The following is a 20,774-nucleotide window of genomic DNA, read 5'->3' as shown; positions in this document are numbered from 1 at the left end:
TTTTTGATCCCAATCAGGAAAGATCAGAGAAAGGAACAGAAACTGTTTGTATTTACATGGAACAATATACATTTACAGGTTTGTTTGGGGCCTACGTTAACTTCTGTTGTTATAATATGATCAGATGAGATCTGAGCCGTCTGGACGTCCTACACATCCTGTTGATAAGGTGAATGAGCAAGAATGGCTAGCACTCGGAGACATTGGTAAGACATATGTGTTACAGTGTATAGGAGTTTAATTTGATGGCAACTGAGTGAACTTCCACCGTTGTAAAGTGTTTAGGGATCCAGCTGGGTCAGGCCAAGTGAGGATAACTCTTCCAAAAGACAAATTGCTGCATCTTGCCTTTGTACCAGAAAGAAGGAAACAAAATTCCTTTGGCTTCTGGTGCAACATATTCCACATCTAGGAATGTGCTCCAGCTCATATATTGAGTGACAGGAATAGCTCCCTGCTTTGAATGAGAACTGGAGCAGAAAGTCAGAATTGCAGTACAAGCAGCCCTGCTCCTTGGATCGTATGATCTGGCAAACCCTAGGCCAGCAGAGGATTAGTGACGAGAAAATATGCAGTGTGGCATCACAAAACAGACCTCTGGGGTTTTGGAGCAAGACAATGCCGTCTGCAACAGAAACTTATATGCTTTATTTTTTTTCTTTTGGGGGGGGGGCGCAAAAGCCGGGGAGGGGCAGAGTGAGAGAGAGAATCTCAAGCAGGCTCTATACTTAGTGTGGAGCCCCACGTGGACTTGATCTCATGACCGTGAGATCATGACCTGATCTGAAATCAAGAGTCCGATGCTTAACCAACTGAGCCACCCAGCTGCTCTGAAACTTACAAGCTTTTTGAAAAGAGTCCCTGTGTGTCATGTGTATCACCTGTGTTCCGGTGTGTCACCGGAGCCTAGCAGAGGCAGAATTCTTGATTGTAAGAAACCAAGTAACCATGTGTCTGGAACTGTCCATTATGAGCTAGGTTCTGTCAGACCCACAGAGTCATAGACTCAGGCAGGCCCAGCAACATTCCAAAACAAGATTGAAATTGTGGGATCAAGGCTAAGCAAGACCAGAAGATATGAGTTAACTGCATGAGCAGGTGACTCAGATCCTCATATCACCCACCACGGGTGTACCAGCACCCGTCCCTCAGATCATTCCTACACTATGTGGGGGCTCATCTAACCAGCTTATGGAATAGGAAGAGCTTGAACATGTTTTATGGGCAGGTTGGCTTACTGTGTGGATGAAAACCAAAACGGGCAGTGGTTTAATTACACTCAGAGTGGGAGGGGACTTGAAAATAGTGGTGAGGAAAAATGGTCCCAATGGACAAAGCTCAGAGTGGTGTGCCTATTACTCATTCTGTGTGGATGGAGCAGTGGCCTGAGGTGAGAATGAAGACATACTCATGAGTAGAGGGAATAGTTTAATGGGTTGGTTGCAGGTCTGGAAGGACAGGACTGAAAAATTGAAGCATCAAGGAATGTGGATGTATTTAAGGGAACGGGCATAAGGTGTGAAGATTTTTGACTCACATATTAATGGACACCAGAAAGCATCTCTCACAGAATAGGCAGCGAACAACCAAGTAGACACATGACCAGGCTAATGCACCTTAGCTGTCTTTGAATTGGCATGATGAGCACATGAACAGAGAACCACAGGGGCAGAGACAGAGGCCATGCATGGACTCTATTTACTGACACTTTCCTGAAAGTCTAACCTGCCAGCAATAGAGACCTATACTGAGCTCCCAATATGAGCTCCCAATCATCAAGGAGATGATTTCCAATAGGTGATTTTCCTTGTGTTAGAGGATCAGTGTGCATCAAACTCATGAAACAACATATTTGACATTTTCTTTAAAAAAATCCTAGGAATTTTAATAACTTCAGTGCTTAATTTTAGTATCTTTAGTACCTTCAATGGTAAGTCATTTCCTGGCCTTGGTCTCATGCTATTCAACTGAGTGGGGATAAATATAAATTGTACACATTAACGTAAAAAAAATTATAATAGTAAACTCCTTAACACAAGAAAGGAAAACAAACTATGGTATCTTTTTCAACCATCGTTGGGACATTAAATCAATGGTGTATGCAAAATTGTTTAGCTCATATTAGGTATATAATACTGGGTGTTCCATAAATGTTAGTTGAATAATTATCAGTAAGACCATTGACCTGGGAAAGTGCTTTAACAGATATTTATAGATATTGGATATTTAATATTTTAATTGGAATTGTTATAAAATGCTATTCTCCTTTTCTGTCTTAAAAATTTTTTATAATTTCACTTTTTCTTACTAATTCTGTGTTAGCATGTGGACATCAAGCATTGCCTAGAATTAATAACGGTGTTCTCAGGGCTGATGGCATGTGTAAGGCTGTGCTTGTCTTTTAACCTTTGGAGTCTCCTCTTCTCTAGTTGGTGTATTTGCTATTATATCCCTTATCCTCTGTTCTGATTCCTTACAGATATCAGAGGACATCAGAGTGTTTCAGTCAAGACTGAAAGGAGTAAAACCTAGCCTAAATTAAGGGGGATTTACTAAGAAGATATTTGTGCTCTCATGGCAATGATGACTCTCTAAGCTCATGGAAAATTGAACTGGCATCTGGAAAAGCATCAGTAACAAGGCTGTGTGTGTGTGTGTGTGTGTGTGTGTGTGTGTGTGTGAACACAATTTCTTTCCTTTTTTTCTATGTCCCATTCTCTTGCTCAATATGTTCATGGCTTAAAATGATTGTTCTAGCCCTCACTAAATTTAACTTTTTAGTTCAAATGTCAAATACCATCTATGAAGTCTTTCTGGTTTTTAGTTCAAAATATCAAAGAATGAGAATGTGATAAGATCTCTAAACAGCTGCAAAATGGGCTTATTCTATTTTTTAAATATAATTTATTGACAAATTGGTTTCCGTACAGCACCCAGTGCTCATCCCAACAAGTGAAATGGGCTTATTCTAGATCACCCTTTGCCAGAGAAAGAGAGACAAAGACCTGCAGTAGAGGGATTCCATGGCATAAACATAGCTGCCTAGTTCCACCCCTTACGCACTGGTATATGTGTGTTTGTGGCAGTTCCTAGGGAAGGAACTAGAATTTGTAAACCTATTTTTAATCCTAAATTAGAGATGGAAAATTATATCTGGTCCTGCCAAAAATTGTTTTCATTTTCATCTTGACCAGTTTACATTTGAGAGAGCTTTCCTGCTTTCCTTATTCAGGAAAGATAACAAGGACTAGAGTTCCTAATATTTTCCCCTGACTTTTCTGTGCTATCCACCAAAATTGTATGAAAAACAAGTTCTAACACTATTTCAGGGAAAAACAACATACTCCTCCTAATGATGTTATTTTTCCTTACGATCAACTTAGAATGGTTGATCAGCTTCAAGGAACATGGAAATCCATTTCTTGCGAAAATTTTGAAGAATATATGAAAGAGCTGGGTGAGCCGTTTTTACTTTTGTATTGTAGCCAGGAAAAATGGGAGACTTGATAACACAGACACTCACTTTGTATGATATCAGATTAATCTTGGGCCCCTCCCTCCAATAGAAATATAAAAGCAATCACATAGAAACAATCGGCATTGGTTCAGAACCTAGATGCAGTTCTATGCAACATTAGTTTATAATCGGCAGAATCCTGTCCTCACGTAATTTACCGTGGATTTACACAGATAAAACATACATGTGCCATATGCTAAATGGCAAATTATTTGCATAAATAATTTAAAGCAAACGGTCATAATTATTTTTAAAAATGATCATTTCGCAAGCATTTGCTCCAAATCTTTACAGGATCTTCAGAATAGATCTTGTTTTCTAGTTTCAGGTGGCTGCTGGCCCTCCTTAGTGTCTGGCCACCATTGTCACATTGTCTTCTTCTCTTCTAGAGTCTAACATCTCTTTTCCTTTTCTTATAAGGAAAGTTTCTTACGATGAAATTGTGATTATCTTTAGGCTCCACATGGATGATCCAAGATAAACTCCTGATTTTGAGATCCTTGAGTTAACCATATCCACAAAGTCCCCTTTAGCACATAAAGTGATGCACAGGTTCCAGGGATTAGGGTGTGAATATCTTCGGGAATAATTATCTAATATATCACAACTTGTTGTGTTTCACATTGTGGGTTCATGAGGCATATTACGGTGTTTCTATAAAGTATTATGTATTATGTAACAATAACAAAAATTTATACCTATATGGACTGACACAGAAAATCTCCAGGATATAGAGATAGGGGAAAAAGTAAGTGGAATAATAATTGTTAGACTAGAGGATTTATATTTTAAAAAATCCTATATATAGTGGTGGTGGTTGTATAACATTTACTTAATGCCACTTAACTGTACACTTTAAAATGGTGAAAATGGTAAATTTTATATGTATTTTAGCATAATACAAAATATGTAATGGAAGAAAACAGACTCTATATATGTGTACATATAAGAATGTAAGTGAAGAGATAAAGATGTTGAATAATTCATGCCAAAAGATTTTGTCTGTATAAATGAGTACATTTTAAAATAGGGAGATGGTTCATAGCTTTAATCAAATTTTCGAAGAGGTTCTTCATGAACCAACAAGACCAGTAACTACAGGACTAAAGAAAAATGACGACCACCAGCCAAAACTGGAGACTAATTTTATTCTGCAAAATATAATCTATTTTAACTTATAACGGTGCTACTTGCTTCAGATACTTGAATTCATGCTGCATTTAATCTGTTTAACTCACAAACCTAGTTAGTAAAGAATTATACAGCTAACATGAGTTTCCAAAGCCAGTGACGGATTTAACCATAGTGTCCTTTTATCTGATTCCTAGGAATAGGAAGAGCCAGAAGGAAACTTGGCTGTCTGGCAAAACCCACGGTGACCATCAGTACACAGGAAGGTCTGATCACTATAAAAACCAGAAGCATCTTTAAAAATAATGAGATCTCCTTTAAACTGGGAGAAGAGTTTGAGGAAAATACACCAGGTGGCCATAAAACCAAGGTGAGGCCTTCAACACTCTTTTAGATAAATTTCATAAGAATGCTAATTCAAAATCATTCTAAGTAAATCATGAATTATAGCAAACACATCTAAAGTCTGTATTAGATCAACCTGGGCTAAAATCTAGGTCTAAGGATCTTAAATTTTAATATGCATACAAATCTCCTGTGATGCTTATGAGAAATGCCTCTTTGTAGGTCCCATCCTCACAGGCTCTGATATCTGGTGTAGGCACCTGAAAACTGTATTTCTAACAACAATTCTGATGCAGATGCTTAGCTGACCTATTTTGAGAATTATTTCCTTAGATTCTTCTCTCAGAAACAAAGTTCTGCCTTTCTACTTTGTAGCAGTTTCCTACCAAGCATAAAGTCACAATGAATAAAATGTGTATTAGCCAGTATAGGTGAGGTTATGCCACAGTGACAGATTAACCACATGCCCTCATGACTTATCACAATGGGAATTGCTTTCTAATTTATAGTACATATTCACCATTGTTGTGGGGTTGAAGAATCTTCTGTGTGTGTGGTGGTGAGGGGACAGGAAACAGGGTATCTACCCCTCTTATTTCTCAGGGAGAAGAAAGTTTTAATTATTATTCAAGACAATATTATATTTTTACTCTTATAAAGCCTCCTCCCCCCCGCCCCCCCCCCGCCCCGAGAAGAATCAGCCAACAAATTTAGTGTTGGCAAAGTCTTAAAATATACATGAAACTATAAACACCACTCTAAAACTACCTGAGAGCATCACAAAAGCTGAAAAGAATTTGGTACTTCACAGAATTTTAGTGTTCACATGGGACGATCTGAGCTGAATTTGGTTTTGTCTGTTTTCCAGAGTGTGGTAAACTTAGATAATGACTCTCTGATTCAAGTTCAGGACTGGAATGGCAAAGAGACCACCATAAAGAGAAAGGTGGCGGATGGGAAAATGGTGGTGGTGAGTGAGCTGTTTGTCATTATTTTTTTCACCATCTGTAACACCTCTATATAAAATCACTCAGATGTCTTGTTCTAAAATGATGGAAGTAAATGTGATTTTTCTTTTTCTCTTGCTTTGTAAGAATGCGGGAAAACATTGGCAGATAAATGTATGATCATAAATCGTATAAAATGTGCATGGATTGAGGAACTAAAAAAACGAAAGAACATAAAAAAAGGTGTTGCCTACTTCTTTGACTTGTCATAAACCAAAACAAGCATGCATTTGTGCTATAAAGATTTCAGCAGGGATTTCAAGTTGTTGTTAATCCTTCACTCCATACTAGGATTAATTTCTCACTGTTTTCCAGTTTAACACCAAACACGTGGAAAGGAAATTTAAACTAATGCAAAGCTTAAGTGGTATCTACTTGGTGTATGGATGAGTTGACACAATTAAAAACTAACATTTCTGTGGTTGTTGTGTCTGCATGTTTTCATATATTATTTATCCACTCCTCACAATAATCCTGTGAGGTAAGACTTGTTAGTCCATTTACCAGGTGAGAAAACTGAGATTCAGCCACTGACTTCACCTAAGGATATTCAGCTAGAAAAACATGGTGGTGCTGGGATTAAAACCCAGGTTGGCTTCATTCCCAAGTATACTTTTTTAAGTCCACCCTTCTCTCTCTGAAGATGGCTTCTCAGTTCATCTTTCTCCCTACACAGTGGAGGGACATAGGCCAATGATTCTTCTTCCCAAACTGCCAATTCCACAAAAATGAATAAAAAAGCCATTTTGGACATAATATCAAATAGTTCTAAGGGAATATGCAAGAATTGTGTGGAGGTAAAAAACAAACAAACAAACAAACAAACCAACCAACCTATCTTCATTTCTTCACATAAGGATATTTTTTCTTTCCACAATGAAGAGTACATTTTCCTCACAAAGTAGTAAGTAGAGGACTAAGGATACTTGATTTTATTGCCCCTTATAATGGCATAATCACCAAACAGATGGGTTTTTAGTTCATTAGGAAGAATATTAGATTCAGAATCTAAAATGTACATTTCCATCTCTGCCATTCAGTACTTACATGACTTTGGATGAGTCATTTATCTTTTCCAAATTCAGTTCACTTGTCTTAAAAAAATGTAGAAATGTCTTCATGGTTTCTTTGAGAGAATTAAATGCCATTATGTATACATTAGTGCTCTAAAAACCATAAAATACTACATCAATGTAACAATGTCATTATTTGAAAATGTAGGGTTATGTGAAATCGCAAAAACGCTTCAATGTAGGCATTTAAAATGTTTGAATAAAGACTGAAGTTTCTATAGTATATGTATTGTTTATATATATACACATACATTACATATTTACAATATATATGTATATACCGCACATACCCTATTTAATATGTGATTTGTCATCCCCCCCCCCCCCACATACACACACACACGTGGCAAAATCAGCTAACAGTTGGTATCTATTGTTCTCTATGTAGATCTCTTTTCAAAACTCCTATGGATGGTACTTAGTTTGCATGGTTCTAAAAGTCAGTTTCACCAACAATACTGATATATCTCATCCTTTGTCTTCTAGGAAAGTGCCGTGAACAATGTTATCTGCACTCGGACATATGAGAGAGTACAAACAAACTCAGCCTCCAACTCTTAAGCACTCCCAAATTGTGATACAGACTGCTGAGGCTGTTTAAATAAAACTCCAAAGTAAAATGTTATGACTGCTAATACAAGAGAGCCTACGCACAAATGTTGGCAATTTTGGTTTCCCAGCTTTGTATACCTGTATTCTATGGTACTTTGGTATTGGCAGCTATAGGAAACCAGAGTGATATTCAGGGTTCCTATAATATAATCAAAGTCACCTCATATTGATTTTTTTTCTCCTTTGACATACTATGTTAACCCTTTATATTCAACATGACCTGCCCTAATAGGGAAAATAATATTAATTTACTAAAAAAACCCTTTTTATAGGGCCTGGAGATACATCAGAAAACAAAACACAAAAATCTATGCCTTGTTAGAGTTTACAATCAAGTGCATTGGAGGCTCTTTGGTATGATTCAGATTTCAGATTTAACTTATTATAGTATATAATGATTTGTATTTAGAAAGAATTTTGTCCTAAATGCTCAGGATTTTTTTCTTTCATAATTGAGTGTTTGTTGGTTGATCAGTACAGACATTTCAATTTGTACACAATTCTTAACATATGTACCGATAATCTAAAAAATCATGTAGTTGTGATTCTTTTCTAAAAGTTATTCTATGATGTCCAGTTTAAAATTTGGAGGCAAATTTTCTTTAACAGTATATCAAGTACCCATATCTTCAAGGCTGATGCGCTGTTACATTGTTAAATGCCATCAATTAACAATTTAATAGTATATACACTACATACTCACATTTTCAATCTTGCACAGCACATTTACAAAGTTACTAGGAAAACTGGATTACCACAACCAAGATGTTACAGAGTATACAAAATTCTCACAGGGAGAACCAAGATCAAGGAGTGGTCTTTTTTAGGAAACAATTCTACCAAAAACAACATCGGAATAGAAGTACTTTAAAATGTTCAACACAAGTCATTTGCCAAGAGTGGAAGTTTGACTTCTTCTTTGCCAATTTTTATGCCTTTTATTTCTCTTTATTTTCTGATTTCTGAGGCTAGGACTTCTAGTACTATGTTGAACAACCGTGGTGAGAGTGGGCATCTCTGTTGTATTCCTGACCTTAGAGGGAAAGCTCTTAGTGTTTCCTCATTGGGGATGGTATTAGCTGTGGGCCTTTCACATATGGCCTTTATGTTGTTGACGTATGTTCCTTCTATCCCCTACTTTCTTGAGGGTTTTTGCCAAGAAAGGATGCTGTATTTTGTCAAATGCTTTTTCTGCATCTATTGAGAGGATCGTATGGTTCTTATCCTTTCTTTTATTAATGTTGTGTATCACATTCATTGGTTTCATTCTTGGCAGATGATAGGATACTGTATGTGTAAAACCTGAAAGACTCCACCAAAAAACTGCTGGAACTGACAGGTGAATTCAGCAAAGTTGCAGGATATAAAAGCAATGTACAGAAATCGGTTGCATATCACGATAATGGAGCAACAGAGAGAGAAACCAAGGAATTGATCTCATTTACAATTACACCCAAACCCCTAAGATACCTAGTAATAAACCTAACCAAAGAGGTAAAGGATCTGTATGCTGAAAAATATAGAAACTTATGAAAGAAATTGAAGAAGACACAAAGAAATGGAAAAACATTCCATGCTCATGGATTAGAAGAACAAATATTGCTAAAGCTATCTGCACATTCAATGCAACACCTATCAAAATAACACCAGCATTCTTCACAGAGCTAGAACAGACAATTTTAAAATTAATATGGAAGAAGAAAAGACCCCAAATATCCAAGGTAATGTTGGAAAAGAAAACCAAAGCTTGAGGAATCACAATTCCAGACTTCAAGCTGTATTACAAAACTATAATCATCAAGACAGTATGGTGCTTGTACAAAAACAGATACATTGATCAATGCAACAGAATAGAGAACCCAGAAATGGAGCCACAAATGTAGGGCCAACTAATTTTTGACAAAGCAGAAAAGAGTATCTAATGGAAAAAAAAGGTAGTCTTTTCAGCAAACGGTGCTGGGAAAACTGGATAGCTACATGCAGAAGAATGAAACTGGACCACTTTCTTAACCATACACAAAAATAAATTCAAAATGGATGAAATACGTAAATGTGAGACAAAAAACCCATCAAAATCCTAGAGGAGAAAATAGGCAGCAACCTCTTTGATCAAGGCCAAGCAACTTATTAGACACGTCTCCAGAGGCAAAGGAAATAAAAGCAAAATGAACTATTGAGACCTCATCAAGATAAAAAGCTTCTGCACTGCAAAGGAAACAGTCAACAAAACTAAAAGGCAGTTTGACAGAATGAGAGAAGATACTTGCAAATGACATACTGGATAAAGTGTTAGTACCCAAAATGTATAAAAAGTTATCAAACTCAACACCCCCCAAAACCAATAATCCAATAAAGAAATGGGGAGAAGCCATGAATAGACACTTCTCCAAAGAAGACATCCAGATGGCTAATAGACACATGAAAAGGTGTCCAACATCACTCATCATCAGAGAAAGACAAATCCAAACCATAGTGAGATACCACCTCATACCTGTCAGAATGGTTAAAATTAACAACTCAGGAAACAACAGATATTGGGGAGGATGTGGAGAAAGGGGAACTCTTTTACACTGTTGGTGGGAATGCAAACTGGTGCAGCTGCTCTGGAAAACAGAGTGGAGGTTCCTCAAAAAATTAAAAATAGAACTACCTATGACCCAGCAATTGCACTACTAGGTATTTATTTAAAGGATATAAAAATGTTGATTTAAAGGGGCACATGTCCCCCAATGCTTATAGCAGCACTATCAACAATAGCCAAACTATGGAAAAAGCCCAAATGTCCATTGGTTGATGAGTGGATAAAGAAGATGTGATATGTATATATATACACAATGGAATATTACTTGATCAAAAAAGAATGAAATTTTGCCATGTGCAACAACATGGATGGAACTAGAATGTATTATGCTAAGCAAAATAAGTCAGTCAGAGAAACACAAATATCATATAATTTCACTCACATGTGGAACTTAAGAAACACAACAGATAAACATAGGGGGAGGGAAAGAAAAATAAGATAAAAACAGAGAGGGAGGCAAAACATAAGAGACTTTTAAATACAGAGGACAAACTGAGGGTTGCTGGAGGGGAGGTAGGTGGGGGTTAAATGGGTGGTTAAAGGGCTAAATAGGTGATGGGCATTAAGGAAGGCACTTGTTGGGATGAGCACTGGGTGTTGTATGTAAGTGATGAATCACTGGGTTCTACTCCTGAAACTAATACTACACTGTATATTAACTTACTTGAATTTAAGTAAATAAATTTAAAAAAAATGTTCAAGACATGTTAAATGAACAACTGACTCCAAATTGCCATTAAGTATGCTTGGTGTTATAGGATATCAGAATTACCCACCTACAGAATGTTAGGTTGACACCCAAGATATTCAAAGCCTCCCATATTCAATTTCCTACCAGTTTCTGGTTGTACCGAAAAATAAACAACCAGCAAATGATTTCACCTCTTTCAAAAAAGCATTTACACTTAAAAAATGGGATGAGGTGGGATTACCTCTTCCTTAAAAATGTTTCTGGAGCTACTAAAAAACTTGCATTTACAAAACAGTTGATAACAATATTCCTCTGGATTGCACAAGAAAGGAGACAGGGACCACTGATAAGACATGGGATATGACACTAATCAGTCTTGATCCTTTCTCTCCTGCTTCATCAGAGGCTGGACTCCTCATTTTTAGCTTCTCCATTTTCTGCAGGTACGTCTTCTTTAGTTTCTTGGTTAGCCACTTCAGCCTGTTTCCCTTTGCTCTCCCTTTCCCTTATGTTTGCACTTTTCTCCCTGAAGATTTATCCTTTCCTGGTGCCTTTCTTGGCTTCATTTCCACTTTTATAGGAGTAGGTTCAGCCAACAACCTCGCCCACCTCCTCTTGGGCTCCTCCTTTGCCACCTCTCAGGCATTGTGTTGGCAGGGCGGGCACATGCAGGGTTCCTGCCACCCACAGTGCCCCGAAGATGGGCTGCCTCCTAAATGTCCAGAATTTGTGGTTTAATGTCTAGATTATTACACCACCCACTTATATGAACAGAACTCTGTAAAGAGGGGCGCCTGGGGGGCTCTGTTGGTTAAGTGTCCAACTCTTGGTTTCAGCACAGGTTATGATCTCATGGTTTCTGAGTTTGAGCCCCGTGTTGGGGTCTGTTCTATCAGCATGGAGCCTGCTTGGGATTCTCTCTCCCTCTCTTTCTGTCCCTCCTCCACTCATGCCATCCCTGCCTCTCTCAAATCAATAAACTTAAAAAAAAAAGAACTCTGTAAAGAAAAATTTTGTTATAAACTTCTATGCTAATGTCACTGAGCATTTTCTAACACAACCATTTATTTTGTCAGCCTTTCAGGGTTTTTCAGTTTCGTGCACACCAGAGCAATTGTCTAAAATCAGCAGTGTTCAGCAATTTCAAATCAGTTGCACAAGGACTATTGGAAGTACTAAAGTATTTTCCCATCTTACAAGAATTGGTATGTAAGGAACTATTTTCTATCTTGGTTATTTAAAAAAATTAAAAAAAAAATTTTTTTTTGAGAGAAAGAGAGACAGAGTACAAGCAGGGGAGGGGTGGAGAGAGAGGGAGACACAGAATTGGAAACAGTCTCCACGCTCTGAGCTGTCAGCACAGAACCTGGCACTGGGCTTGAACTCAGGCTCTGCGAGATCATGACCTGAGCCGAAGTCAGAGGCTTAACTGACAGAGCCACCCAGGCGCCCCTCTATCTTGGTTACTAATAAAAATTTATACTTAGATCAAACTTATAATTAACAAAATTTCATTGGATTATAGTTAGTTTGCAGTTCCTTTCTTTTTCTTTTTACCTTTCAGCCCCCTTCATCCACTGGGAGAAATGGGTGAAGAAGGTCAAAAGATAAAAAATTCAGTTTTTAATAAACTAGTTGGGACATAGTGTGTCTCACAAGTTATACCTCAGCCGTATATGAAAGAATCATACACAGGCTTGGAAGTAGAGCAGCACCTGACAATCTAATATATTAGCAAACTATTTTTACCGGGAACACTAGTAGGTGCCGCCATCACACTACAAGCCAACATGAAGAAGAATATTCAGTTTTTTTTAAACTTTTAAAAAATGTTTTTATTTATTTTTGAGAGAGAGAGAGAGAGAGAGTGAAAGCAGGGGAGGGACAGAGAGAGAGAGGGAGGGACAGAGAGAGAGAGGGAGGCACAGAACCCGAAGCAGGCTCCAGGCTCCAAGACATCAGCACAGAGCTCGATGCGGGGCTGGAAATCATGAACCATGAGATCATGGCCTGAGCCGAAGTTGGAAGCTTAACCAACTGAGCCAAGAATATTCAGTTTTATTAGCACCAAACCTCATGTAGTTAGGCCAGGGAGGGATTTTAGAAACTGTGGACCGATCACTGTGTGGATGGGGAAACAGACACTTCCACATTATCCTGATGGTTTCAGGAAGAACTGGAACCAGAAGCCATGTTTCCTGAATATTCACCTCACAACTATAACAAAAGCAGAAAGAGGTTCTCAGTGTACAATTATGAATCAAGTATAGCACTACATCAAACAAATGAATAAACAAGTTTCCCTTTATCTTAAAATGGTGGCAGGATGCCATAGTTTGGTCCAGGGAATGACACAGAGTTTGTGACCTGTCACGGCTTAATTTGCCTGAATTGATACACAGGGGATCTTGGAGCCCTGGTAGAAGTGAGAGAGTGCTTGTTTATTGTTTGGTGTACTGAAATTCTGACGAAAACAATGGAAAGCATAGAAAAACAATCCTCTGGGCTGCTTTGACTGGACAGACAGGATCACCGGTAGAGGCCAAGGGAGCTCTTTTCCTGTGGCCCTGTGTATGGCTTGGGGATAGGAGCAGCTTGCTATAGTGACCCAGGGGACAGCTTGCTGCACAGAGATGGGAAAGAAGCATTCCCTCCACTGAGATGGACCCCAGCACTGCTGTCATACCTGAAGGGTGGGTGGCTATAGGAGCTTCACAAACAGTGCTCTTGGCTTTGGTATTAGGTTCTTGTGTAACAGAGGTACTCTTTCTTGTAGGCAGTACAACCCAGCGCAGGAGGCCTTGTGGTGAAGGATTAACCATCAGATACCAGAAGAACACAGGATATCAATGATGATGCCCTGGAACACCTGGGGCTGGGGGCAGGTGTGGGTTGTGTAAGGGGTGGAATTCTCCACAAGCAAGTGCAAGCATAACATTGGGATATTGGTGTTAATATTATATTATCTGTCAACAATTTGATGAAGTCTAGAGACTTTGGGTGCTCAAACCAACCAACAAAACCCAAGAAAATGCAACAGCAGCAGGCAAAGATTTTCAGGGAAGATAAGTAAGCCACATGCCTACCTCTTCCTATCTCCTTTACCTGGTTGAGAACTATTCAAATAAAACATCACTCGCTATGACCGTTGGACATGGAGTGTCCCTCAGGTATGGTTTGGCAATCAACATACAACCAACTTGGACAAGACACAGCACTGCACTGAAGTGATGTTGTAATTCAGGATTTACTGCACATTCACCAGGTACCAGATACTGTGTGAGAACTGGTGATCGAAGGAGAGCTAAGTCGTGTTCCCTGCCCTTGACCAACTCAAGAGAGAAGAGATATGTGAAAAAAGTATCACACTGGCACATTAATATCAGGAATTTATAAACAGTGTAAAAACCAAATGCTTTCATTTGGACAGAAGGAGCTAATACCACTTTCTTGGTGAATAATTGCCTTGCCCAGGAGAGAAGAAAACTAGCAACGAGGGTGACAGAAGAAGCAAGAGTGAAGACAGGAGCCTGGCCCAGGAAGCATGCCTGGGCTCTCCTGCACCCCTTATCAGGACGTCTGTCCTAGGGAGTGTGCACCTCCCTGCTGCAGCCTCCATGCACTTTGCACTCCTTCAGTTCGAGTCAGTAGTCACTATTCAGCGAGTGTGGACTTACTCCTAGAGAGGTACAATCTGTTCATCCTAGAATGGGAGAAGTTTGGGTCTTTAAATATCACATTCTTTCATGTAGATTTGGCAAAAGTATTAGAATAGAAATCAGAAAAATGCTCACTACAGAAAGGGGATATTTTAGTTTTATGTAAACAGCAGAGTTAACAATGTTGAATTTTTTCTAAGTGGACAGATTTGGAAAAATAATGTTCCATTTGAATAATTCAAGCTGACAATAATCTGAGATGAAAAATAAGGTAACAACAATGATAATACACTGGTTTTTTAGTCACTATTGAGAACCAGATACTGTCTAGCACTTTTGATCCATGCTTCATTTTCTGTGAAGTATTTATAAAAGTATACACTAAGACTCAGGGAGGCTGAATTTCCTCAGCTGATCAATACCAGGGTCTGAGTTCAAAACTGGATCTTTGTGACCCCAAGTCCATGATCTTTAACCGTTGAGCCAGAATGCCTCTCGAGAAATCAAGATGAAGTTATGAAAGTTTCTTTTAGAGTCTTTCTATGTTATAATAAACGCGATAAATAATGCATAGTTAATGCCACTAATCTGAACCCTACCTAAACTCTCATGCCCTAAATGATTATAAAGATTATCTTTTGGAGCTCAAAATTTACGAAGTAGAAAAGAGCCAAACCATGACTTATCTATCACCTGTATGAGACAGGTTTATCAGGCTTCTTTTTATTTTTCTTTTTTTTTATGCCTCCAAAGGCCATTCCAGAATGTACATTTCTTCAGTTTCATGAACAGAGAAGGGTGCAAAGAATCTCAGGGTGACCCAGATGGGTAGGCTCAGCTTGGATGAGGAACTCATCTGTAGACCAGCCACTGTGGCCAGGAAGATGGAATAAGAGAAGGAGAGGACATTTCCTATCCAAACCACAGGTTTATGCGGGAGGTGAAGGGAAAGAGAGGGTAATAGGAGGGTCGGGGAGGTTTTTCAGAAGAGATGGGCTGCTGGGCAGACAAGTCAGTGGATACCTATATCTCAGGTGTCATGCTCAATAATTCCCCCACTCCCCAAGGTGTATAAAGAGTCATGTCTCTTTTCTTATTTTTTCATATGGTTCCATATTTTACATTAAAATTTTTAATACATTTGGAATTGATTTTGATGTAAGTATAAAGTACACATCTAATGTCTTATGCTTTCCAAATTGATATCTAAATGCCCCAATGAACAATCATACCATAAGTTATAGAAATAAGACCTGTAGGAATTATACATATTTTCTTCCTTATTTGTATTGTATTTTATATTTGTATGTATATTTACATATTTCTGTATATTCACTAGTTCCTTTTTCCTCTCTCTGTTTCCCTCATTTTTTTCTTTTCAAATTAAACTTAAGTAATTATTAAAAGACAAATATTTTTAATAGTACAGGTGATACTATTTTTTGTTTTAAACAAACTTGTTTTTGTGTGTAGAACTTGAATCTTAGATGATGTGATGGCTGGAGCTGCTGCAACCCCTTTGCCACTAAAAGGGGAGAGCCTGGAACTGCTAGACACCATGACCAGACACCAAATTTGCCGGTGCTTTGATCTTGGACTTCCTAGCCTTCAGAACTATGAGTGATAAATTTCTCTTGTTTATAAGTCACTCAGTCTATGGTAGTTTACTATAGCAGTCAGAATGGACTAAGACACCAGGTAGGTTTCTTTTTTGTTGTTGTTTAAACTTTGACTCCCCTTCACCCATTTATCCTACTCTCTGCCCCCACCTCTGGCAACTGCCAATCCATCCTCCAGATCTATGAGCTTGTTCAGTTTTTGTTACGATTACTTATTTATTTCGAGAGAGAGAGAGAGAGCGAGCGAGCGAGCAGGGAGGGGCAGAGAGAAAGACAAGGTAAGAATTCCAAACAGGTTCTACACTGTCAGCATAGAGCCCAATGTAGGGCATGAACCTATGAACCGTGAAATCATGACCTGAGTTGAAGTCAGAAGTTTAACCCACTGAGCTACCCAGGCACCCTGGGTTTTTATTTTTATGGTTTATCTGTTTTGTTTTGTTTTTAGATTTCACATATAAGAGAGATTTATAGAAATCAAGGAAATTCTTGCTCAATGCACTAAACAAAAGGAATAAAATCTAAGAATCTGAGACCTGAGAAGTTGGACTAAGAAAAATAGAAGGTCTAATAAGTTTTAGGTTAGCACTGATAGATGAGAACTATGTTTCAGAATTAAAGTTGAGAATACCATCATGCATTATGAATTTGGGAAAATTTTCTATTTACACAGTGCAGAGATGTCATGGAAATATGGTTTTGGCACTAGGCAGGGCTCTGAGAATCATAAAATAGAATTTCTCATTTAAGAGACTAGAGAACCGAGGATGAGGAACGTGAAAAGGTCTTGTTTTGTAGTCTTCCCAAGTTCTGATTGAGCACTGGTGTGTTTTATAGATTTAGTCTTCATGGACCATTCAGAATCCTACAGACAAAATCAAAGGACGACTGAAGTCACAATCCTACAACTACTTTGACGAGAATTGTTGACGGGATAGGACATTGAATTCAGTGACTATACTTAATCCAGTCCAGCATCAGATGAGAACATGACTCTTGCTGACAGAAAGACTCATTTGAGCCTTATGGCAAAGAGGTATACCTTCCTTATTTTGTGATATGAGCACTTTGCCAAGTTCTGCAACAACGTATTGACTTAATTTTGGTTACCAGCAATTTCTAAACTTTTTTTTTTTTAATCAGTGGACCTTTTGCCAAATAAATTGTGTGTAGATGTGTGCAACAGATCAAGGCAGAGCTCTTTTATTTGTGCAGGAAGTCCCAGAACCCCACACATGATTTCATCTACCTTTCTATACTCTCGAGGACACTTTTTTTTTAAAATTTTTTTTTTCACGTTTTATTTCTTTTTGAGACAGAGAGAGACAGAGCATGAACGGGGGAGGGGCAGAGAGAGGGAGACACAGAATCGGAAGCAGGTTCCAGGCTCTGAGCCATCAGCCCAGAGCCGGACGTGGGGCTTGAACTCACGGACCGCGAGATTGTGACCTGAGTTGAAGTCAGACGCTTAACCGACTGAGCCACCCAGGCGCCCTCGAGGACACTTTTAATTCACTCCCTATATACTGAGATCTACCTTTATGAGAGACCCTGTGGAGTTGGGACCAGACCACTGGGAAGGAGGCTTCAGATGGATGCCGGTTTCTCTGATGTGGTACCATGAGGTTGGTTCTGAGAGGGTTGGAAAACTGGAAATTGAAATCAACATCAGCCACTGGAACCTACTGCTGTTGGCAGCCTGAAGAAATATTGCTGGGGCCATGCTGATAGAGACAAAAAATATGACATTTGAGTAAATATACGAAAGCAGCTAGGGAATGAGACAGGCATATAAGTAGATCAATTAGGATTCCAGGCCTGTGGTGATGGTGGCTTGCCCTGGGATGGCATTGGGGATGGCAAGAAGCAGGAGATGGCAAGTAGTAGTAGAATATATTTCTAAGTTAGGGTTAACAGGATTTCCTGATTGAATTAAAAGGAGATAGTTAAGGATGATTTAAAACTTTTCGGTATTAGATATTAGAAAGATGCATGTCATTAAGTGACATTACATCCAAACTATGCCAAAACAATTGTTCGATTTTATAAGTTTACTAAAAAAACTTAACAGAGTGAGACAGAACTAACCTAAAGTGATCTAAAAAAAGTGGCTAATTTACTTATTTAGAAAACATTAGAGACTTCCCTTTCTGGACATGATGGCGCAGCAGGGGCCAGATTTACCTCTCACTGAAATAACAACAAAAAAAAGGGACTAATTACATGAAGCAATGGTCTTCAAGACACAGGACTTGAAGGAAAAGAACAGTGATCCGTGGGAGAAAGGAAACACAGAAGGTGAACTTGGCCATTGCCCAGTCATACTCAGAGGGGTACCAATACCAGCACAGTCACATGCCCTCTCCTCAGAAGCCTGAGTCCCAGCTTCCCAGAAGACTTCCACTAAGTTTTTTTTTTTTTTTAATGTTTATTTAGTTTTGAGAGAGAGAGAGAGAGAGAGAACCAGTGTGGGAGGGGCAGAGAGAGAGGGGGATACAGGATCTGAAGTGGGCTCTGCCCTGACAGCAGTGAGCCCAATGTGGGGGCTAGAACTCACAAACAGTGAGATTGTGACCTGAGCAGAAGTCAAACAGTTAACTGACTGAGCCACCCAGGCACCCTTGACCAAGTTTTAATGCTAAAGCCCCATCCCTTTCTCTTTGCTCCTGCAGGCACAGGGATAGTAGCTGAGTCCTGCAATTTGCTATCAATCTGATACTTCCGTACAACTCTTTCAGTTCTCCAATACCAGCTTCAACAATTCCTTACGCTAAAACCTCTCTGTTGTGTGGCTGACTGGTACAGAATTGTTCTTGTTCTGACTGGTATAGAATTCCTACTATGTGTCAAGCTGCATACCCCATCATTTACATTTAAGCCTTAGAGAAGTTAGTTAATTTCCCCTGAGGTTATGGAAATGCTAATGGTACATCCAGGATCCAACTGTACCTCATTATAAAGGCTTTGTTTGCTCTCAGTCACTAAGTAACACTATAGTTGGATAAAGGGTTTTGAAAGAAAAGTAAGGCTTTCATCATTACTCCTGGGATTATGGCTAAAGCCAGGATTATTTCTATTTATGTGTTACTTTTTGCTTCAAAAGATACTGAAGACTAGAAGGCTAGAGAAGGGATGGGAGAGTAATTTGATCTCAGGAAGTCTAGAAAAATTATTTCAATGCCTATAAGAAAATATTGAAACTTCCCATGTTTTTTTGTTTGTTTGTTTGTTTTTGTTTTTGTTCTTTTGTTTTTTGGTGGGGGTGCTTGTGGTGACCCTTGAATACCAAACACAAGTTTAGCAAATGTGGACCATAGGAACTGTTACATGCAAGTTGTAACATCTTGGATTTGGCAATCTTTAGTTTGTCCATTCCCTTGAGGGAGGTCTAAAATGTGTTTCAAAATAGTAAAGTCTTGGTAGGTCCTGACTTGCAAACATTTGGCTGACTTAGAATAGCTCAGGTAGGCATAATTTTGAATTTCGGTTCCAGTTTCTTTCTTCCCTTGCAATAGTACCTTCCATTTGTTTGTTTAGTTTTTTTGTTTGTTTCCTAAAGAGTTACTATTTCCTATATACATATAGAAGTATAGAGAGTTATCATTTTGTGATACTGACTGGGATCAACATCTCTTCTCAATTCTCCATTTCCAGAACCTACCTCCGTTCCCACTCATTCCCACTTCTTAAGGACTGAAGGGGAAAAGCTATGCCCTCTCCAACACTAGAACCTCACATACATGTTCTTAAAGAGCAATGTTACAAAAACTAGAGGGTATGCATCATTGAAATGAGCTTGAATCCATGCCATGTTATATGTGCAGATGAGATAATAAGGGATTTGGGGACTTTGCTTCTAGCATGGTATAGTGACAAGAATTGTACTTACTCTTGAAAGATAAATGACTAAAAAACTGGACAAAGTATATGAAGCAGCTATTTCCAAGAACTGGAATACAGGAAATATATAATGCCATAATGCCTTAGAGAAGGGAAACACTTGAGGTGACCTCCCACCATTTTTTCAGTTTTCTGCCTACGGACACTTCCCTCATTGACGCGCAGAGAGAGAGATCACAAGAAAGGCACACTGGCCTCACTGAATTGAGGTGAAAGAGATTAGGAGGTAGGGAGTTTGAGATAGTTGGAAGATGTGGGGTAGGGTTCTGGATGGGATCACTCTACAGAAAAAAAAGGAGCTTTAGAAATCTGTACTAAGGGTCCCTTTTATTCTTGGCAAAATCCTTAGCTGCACATGAGTGGAGTGACACTTAAGAGGCCAGGAAAAGAATAGCCAGGGTGCCGTAGTCCGAACAATTCAGAATTCATACATGGCAGAGCGTTGTTTAAGCTCTCACCAGCCAGAGTGGAGATTCTTGATACTCAACTAGAGCATTGAGAAGACACCCCAGAAGGGCTCTATCTTGGAACATGGGCTATACTATCCCTAGAGTAGTGTATACTATCCCCAGTGAGGTTAGATGCACCCTAACAAAGCTCAAAAACAGACTTTGGGAGATCAAGCTGCTCGGCCAGTAA

At 38.8% G+C, this 20,774-nt stretch overlaps 1 protein-coding gene and 2 long non-coding RNA genes across 4 annotated transcripts in view; 2 read left to right on the top strand and 1 right to left on the bottom strand.

Annotated features, from left to right (window-relative positions):
- LOC128775291 (uncharacterized) overlaps window positions 1–2,661 on the top strand; it is a 46,817-nt gene extending 44,156 nt beyond the window's left edge. Inside the window, exon 5 of the long non-coding RNA XR_008419916.1 lies at window positions 2,480–2,661. This is a non-coding gene — a long non-coding RNA (uncharacterized LOC128775291). The remainder of the gene's footprint in view (window positions 1–2,479) is intronic.
- The window catches only part of LOC109269416 (uncharacterized), a 311,096-nt gene that overhangs the window by 98,714 nt on the left and 191,608 nt on the right, over window positions 1–20,774 (bottom strand). The gene's annotated exons all lie outside the window — the stretch shown is intronic.
- FABP12 (fatty acid binding protein 12) lies at window positions 2,664–10,773 on the top strand. Of its 2 annotated transcripts, none has more exons than XM_053896181.1 (4): window positions 2,664–3,457; window positions 4,846–5,018; window positions 5,862–5,963; window positions 8,962–10,773. In XM_053896181.1, exons 1-4 carry the CDS (start codon window positions 3,385–3,387, stop codon window positions 8,989–8,991), a joined length of 378 nt encoding a protein of 125 aa, XP_053752156.1. In that variant the 5' UTR covers window positions 2,664–3,384; the 3' UTR covers window positions 8,992–10,773. The 2 variants fall into 2 exon arrangements, with proteins under 2 accessions (XP_053752156.1, XP_019308897.1); XM_019453352.2 differs by lacking the exon at window positions 8,962–10,773 and adding an exon at window positions 7,560–8,584.

Source organism: Panthera pardus, unplaced genomic scaffold (assembly GCF_024362965.1).
Source record: "Panthera pardus isolate Hobbes unplaced genomic scaffold, ASM2436296v1 HiC_scaffold_7, whole genome shotgun sequence".
Taxonomy (NCBI): Eukaryota; Metazoa; Chordata; class Mammalia; order Carnivora; family Felidae; genus Panthera; species Panthera pardus.
The sequence above is the reverse complement of the archived record's forward strand: the minus strand, read 5'-3'. Positions and strand labels throughout refer to the sequence as shown.